At 44.1% G+C, this 5,806-nt stretch overlaps 2 protein-coding genes across 2 annotated transcripts; both read right to left on the minus strand.

Moving 5' to 3' along the window:
* Positions 1–733: 733 nt before the first annotated feature.
* LOC122014067 (late embryogenesis abundant protein Lea5-like) lies at positions 734–1,448 on the minus strand. The gene is made up of 2 exons (XM_042570259.1): positions 1,252–1,448; positions 734–1,151 (listed from the first exon to the last, which is right to left on the minus strand). Exons 1-2 carry the CDS (start codon positions 1,302–1,304, stop codon positions 941–943), a joined length of 264 nt encoding a protein of 87 aa, XP_042426193.1. The 5' UTR covers positions 1,305–1,448; the 3' UTR covers positions 734–940.
* An 817-nt stretch (positions 1,449–2,265) lies between these two features.
* On the minus strand, positions 2,266–2,802 carry LOC122014079 (FCS-Like Zinc finger 5-like). The gene is made up of 2 exons (XM_042570269.1): positions 2,570–2,802; positions 2,266–2,496 (listed from the first exon to the last, which is right to left on the minus strand). The coding sequence occupies exons 1-2, from the start codon at positions 2,758–2,760 to the stop codon at positions 2,301–2,303; spliced, it is 387 nt and encodes a 128-aa protein (XP_042426203.1). The 5' UTR covers positions 2,761–2,802; the 3' UTR covers positions 2,266–2,300.
* Positions 2,803–5,806: the final 3,004 nt, after the last annotated feature.

Consider the following 5,806-nt stretch of genomic DNA (forward strand, 5'->3'; position numbering starts at 1 on the left):
TCAACGCACTTAATTTGTCCGGCCAACCCAACCACTCAACTTGCCTAGGCAGACCAAACTTATATGGGCTAGCCCATTGCTCGGGCCATTCAGCTAGGTTGTATGTAATTAGATTGTCTTGCTCAATTGGCTCATTTAGTTTATCCAGTCCACTTGACCTGTTGACTCGTCTGACATATTTGATAGGTTATACCAGTACTCAAATGATTCACGAGTGGTCGATCGTTAAAATAGGTCACCCCACCCAGACCACTTGGCATATTTGAATAGGTTGCACTTAGACCACTGAACCTATCCAATAGGCCGAATTAATTGCTTTGGTTCAACTCAATCATCCAATTGGCTTCACCCTCTAATCCGAATCATTCGTTCTACTTACACCTCTTCAATCACTTAGATTGTTTTTATATCAAATTATTTCATGATAAAATTTTCTATCAATTATAAAAAAAATTAGTTCTATAGAGCAAATGCAACATAAAAACGTATTATAAAATTTATCTTTTTTTCTTCTGCCCGATCATCAAGAGAAAGAGGAAAACAAAAATTCGTCCTCTAGTTTCAGGAATATTGGTTTTTTTTTTTCGGAAATCATCCCAGCAAGCAGGAAAGCCAAAGCACATCTTCTAGTTAGTGTACCTCCGTCAGACTTCATTTGGATGGTGTGTCAGCGGTTGAATTATTATATTTTTAACAAAGGGCTTATTTCCACGCGTCCTCTACTGAAAACTTATTGGTAGAATTGTTCGTTCTTATTTCATGCATCTTCCTTTACTGAAAACTACTAATTAACTAATTAAGGTATCTCTTTTTGTTTGTTTACATTCCTGCCCCACATTTATTGCTTATTTTTTCAATCTGTTAAAAGACCCTCTCTTCTCTCTTGCAAAAAATAATGAGAGATAAAGGAACAAAGTCCAGAGTTGCAGTAGCGGGAGCGCTATCGGGAGAGAAGCATCACCCGGAGCTCCGCCGCCTCAACCTGCGAGCCCACGTTGCTGGGCCTGTAATAACCTGTCACCGGATCCAGCACCCAAGAATTCAGTAACGACGACGAAGAAGCAGAAGCAGAAGCAGAAGTGGTGTTGGAGGATTTCACCACCACCGTCGTCTTCTTCTCCGTCGCCGATGCTGCGGCGGAGTATGCCCTTCTGCATCCATGCATCGTTCATTAAGTTAGCATAATTATACTGCACTTATATATAGGGGGAGGCTGCTTATAAGCACTAGAATTAAAAGGCTGCGGCATACCTGTTAAGAAAGAGGGTGATGCCTTGGGAGAGGGTGGAGAGAGAGCGAGGCATCGCTGAAGAAGCTTGGTTGTTTCTTTCTTGTATGAGTTGGGTTTGAAGAAAGGACCGAGTCGAGCCGCTTTTTTTTTTTTTTTTTTTTTTTTTTTTATCTCCTCCCTTGCTCTTCACTTCTATCGTTGTCTAGTTTCTGCTGCTTGGTTTGGGGGAGGATGTAATGTTGGGTTTGGATATTTATAGAGATGAAACTTTGGATTTTGGTTGAACGAAAGGGAACGGAAACGTTGGAGAAGGTGGAACGAGTCTTCCGAGTTCCGTCCGTGGGCCGCACGCGCGTCTGTTACACGTTGCGAAAAAATAAAACATTCAGAAATTTATATTTATTATAAAAAACCCGTAATTATTATATCCGGCGTCATAATTACTAGTCCAAAATTTTAAATGTCATTTCCGAAAGTTGTATGGAAGAATGCAAGTTTGCCGTCTCCATGAGGTTTTCTTATTAAGCCTACCAGATGGACTTTAAACCTGGTAAATTAGCTTCCAGTAGGTCAATTGAGCTACTTTGAAGGTCAATAACTTGGTATACTGCGCTTGTCGTGCTCAATTTGATGGATTCTTTGTCGAATCTCAAATGGCATTCGAATGGGCCTTCTGATCGTACTTCAACTAGGCCCTGATGGGCAACTCGTTAAACCCACTGATGTTGTGTTCTTATGCAGCATATAGTTTCTACCAAGATGTTGCTACATGTATCAGATACAATGGCCTCTATCATACGACTATGTATATTTTAAATACTATGAAGAAAAGGAGTTTAGACACTGAACCAATCCTTGCATTTCGTTTAGTTACTAAAAAAAGAGGCGAACCAACCAGCCAAATTTTCATTTGAATACCAGATTAATTTAAGATAGAAATAAAAATTAAAATAACAATGACAACAAAGGAGGGGCATTTTGGAGAAAGCCCAACCCGACCCAACCCAAGTCCTACTGCCCCCTCCTTCCCTTCCCATTCGCGCTCATCCATGTCGTACTATTAGAACAACTATTTAACCCTACAGGAAGTGGAACCCAACTCCTCCGCCTGCCCCCCGTACTCCACCTTCTCCTGTCGGCTGCGCTCCACCGGCACCACCACCTCCCTGACCAGCGAGCCGTACTGCTCCTCCCTCCACCCGCCCTCCTCGTCCATAAAAATCCGCTGCCGCCGGCACTCCTCGCTGCAGAACCCCTGGTCGCCCCTGTCCAAGTGAGAGAAACGTTTAGCTTTTTAAAGAGAGAAACAGGAGTTTGGTTTATTAATTACTTCCCCACCTGTACATGTAGATGTCACGCCCTTCCTGCAGCTTTCTCCGGCAGAGGCCACAGCGTTCCAGAAATGAGCCACCGGAGGTGGAGAGAGAGGAGGGCTTCTTTGGGAGAGAAGTTTGGCTGATTCTATGGTTGTATTTAGGAAAGGAAGAAGACTCTTGGGATTCCACGAGGAGAACGCTTAAGCCGGCCATCTCTCTCTCTCTCTCTACCTTTGTGCCCCTACTCGCTATCGTGTTTCCGATGGCGGAGCAGCGAGAAGGTTGATTTAAAAGAGGGAGAGCGCGGTGCGGTGTGTCTCAGGAACAGCTTGTCCTTGACGGGGATTGGGGAACAGAAACATTGAATGCGGCGTCTTCCTTTTGGATTTTTGCCTGCATTAAATCAAACCCGACGCGAATAGTACGTGGTAACAAGACAAGGGAAGTAAATGTGATTCCGAAACACCAAATAGCATCCCACTTGAAACTACCAAAATTGCAATAAAATTATATATATATATATATATATATATATAGCAAATGTGTGAGTAAAACAATATAAGGGTGTATTTTCTTTTCTTGGTTGAAATGAATACAAGGGTATATTTTGGTAAATATCAATAAAGAAGAGGAATCCTGCTGAAATACTCTTTTATATTTATATATATATATATATAATTAATAAAATGGCGGGGATTGTCTTGTCCGGAGAGTTTGAGACTGAGACTGACTGAGAAAATTTATTATGGATAATAAATTGCTGTGATCGGAGACTGTGGACATCCGTCTTTCGTGACAGGCTTCATCAAATCTCTTAAATTTTAATTTCCGGATTGGAGAAGGGGAGTGAGAAGGCAAAGAGCGTAGCGTAATAAAGAGTGTTACAAAGTCGGGAAGCCTGAACCCGAACATAAACAGGAGACTACTTAGTTAGCAGATGTAGCTTTGCAGGTCTTTGTAATCTTTTTTAATTTTATATATATATATATATATATATATATTTGCATGCATGACACGTGGATGGTGGACGCTAGCTTTCATTTGAATAATAATGGTTTAACAGTTTAATATGATTAAGGCGGTAAAGAATAACTGAGTTAAGTTAAATTTTGGAATAATTAAATTTGTTTAATAAGATAATTGGTTCGAGTCGAGTTTAAAATTAATTAAAATTTTAAAATAATTATTCAAATTTAGGTTGTTCATTTTTATGAGTTTAAGTTTATTTAAAATTTATTTGAGTTTGGTTCGTTTAAATGTTATTGAATTTTTCATTCAAGTTTGACTTGAGTTTAATTTGTTTAGATGTTATCGAACTCTCAATTTAAACTCGTTTGATTATTTAAGATTTTTACTTATTTGATTGATTATCGAGTTTGATAATTTAAACTTAATTATTTATTTATTTATTTTATTTATCGATAAAAATTTTATTAATGACATGTGATCCTGTTCGAATCAAGATTCAACGAACGCTGGGGATGCGGCGCTTCCTGCTGGATCCTCGAGTGCTCCGGCGAACCTGCAGCAAAACCGAGCCGGGAGGGGTGTCCCGGCGACGGCCCTCCGATGCTCAAGTCAGGCGAGAAATAACAAGAAGGTGGCCTCAAGATGAAGATTTTTCATACCTCCGGTGAAGAAATGGAGGCCTTATATAGACCTCCGGAAGAAGCCTGGGCGCGCCAATCAAAGCGACCACCTGCCTTTGACCATGCCCAGGTATGGGTCTGTCAGAAGGGCCATGCCCAGATATAGATCTGTCAGGAAGATGTCCATGAGGCCATACTGCTACTGTATCAACCTTTCCATGATGTGACGGCAAGATCCTCCATCGTGCGATCTTGTGTACGGCCTAGTCATCAGACATGCTTCTGCTGATATCCCATATCCCGAGCCGAGCGCATAGGCCGCTCGGCCACCTTTGTACCCTCGCCCTTATCTTGGCCGAACGGACGACCCGCTCGGCCCTTCGGTTCCAGCCGAGTGGACTCCCGCTCGGCCCTTCGACCCTCCTGCCTTGGCGTCGGAAACCCAAGCCCCTGGATGGGTTATCTCTAGCTCCGCTCGGACCTACTCAGCTACTCGACGTGGCCATTAACCGCTTAGTCAGCCCTTCATCGGTCCTCAAGCTGAGACCCTTCAGGAAATGGGTCCCCCATTCTTACCGCCGGATCACTTGCCTTCCCTTCAAGTCTAGTCGAAGGAGGCAGTGAGTCCGACTGACTGGACTATATGTGTCCGAGCGGGCGGTCGCCGCCTTTCCGTAGCTTATAATATCCCTGGGGCCGTTCGGCCCTTCTGTCAAATTCAGCCGTTCGGCTCTTCATTTCGGTTGTCTTGTCGCTCAACATGGATGTTTGCTTGTCTAGATCTTCTCGAAAATCACGCAAATCCTCTCCATTAAGTCGAAGCATGCGCGGTATGGGCGCATTAATTGTGCCTGGCGACAGAGCGCCACGTGGCTCTTCTCGCGTGGCGGTGACGATCCGTACGATGGGACGCTGGTCATTTTGAAACGGACGGCTAGATGATGACTTCGTCTTCCGTGACCTGCATCCGACGGACGAGGCCGACCAGCCTCGTTCGTATAAAGCCCTCGTCTTCGCCTTTTACGCTGCATTCTCTGTTTCATCGCGTAATCTCCGTCGAAGGTGCCCGCTGCTGCTGCATCATTCCGGCCGTCCCAGCTCTCGCCTCTTGGTGGTCTTCGGCTCTTTGGTGATCATTTCTGTCTACCTTCCCTCAGTAAGCTTCTCCCTTCCCTTACAAGGCCTTCCCAACTTGTTCTGCCTCCTTTGTTCCCATTCCTTCGATTTCTCGCTGTCTTTTTGCTCCTTCGAGATGGCAAGCTCCTCTGAACCCGCTGTTGGGGTTCATGGCCCTTGGTACCTGACTATGGAGAGCCGATTTGATGAGGAGGGCGCTCGGCGCCTTGTTCGGACGTATGGGATTCCCGATAACTATGAAATAGTTGTAGCCGACCCGTCTGACCGGCCCCATGACCCGCCGATTGGCACCGTTTGCTTCTTTTTAGACCAATTCCAGGGCGGCCTTAGATTTCCTACCCATCCATTCATTTTGGAGGTTTGTAATTATTTCCGCATCCCGCTCGGCCAACTTGTGCCGAATTCCTTTAGACTGCTAAGCGGGGTGGTCGTCCTCTTTAAGCTGCACAGTATCCCTCTTGACCCCAAAATATTCCACTTTTTTTTCTACCCTAAACAATCCGAGCTGGGGACTTTTATTTTCCAAAGTAGAA

The sequence above is a fragment of the Zingiber officinale genome, chromosome 1A (genome assembly GCF_018446385.1).
Source record: "Zingiber officinale cultivar Zhangliang chromosome 1A, Zo_v1.1, whole genome shotgun sequence".
Taxonomy (NCBI): domain Eukaryota; kingdom Viridiplantae; phylum Streptophyta; class Magnoliopsida; order Zingiberales; family Zingiberaceae; genus Zingiber; species Zingiber officinale.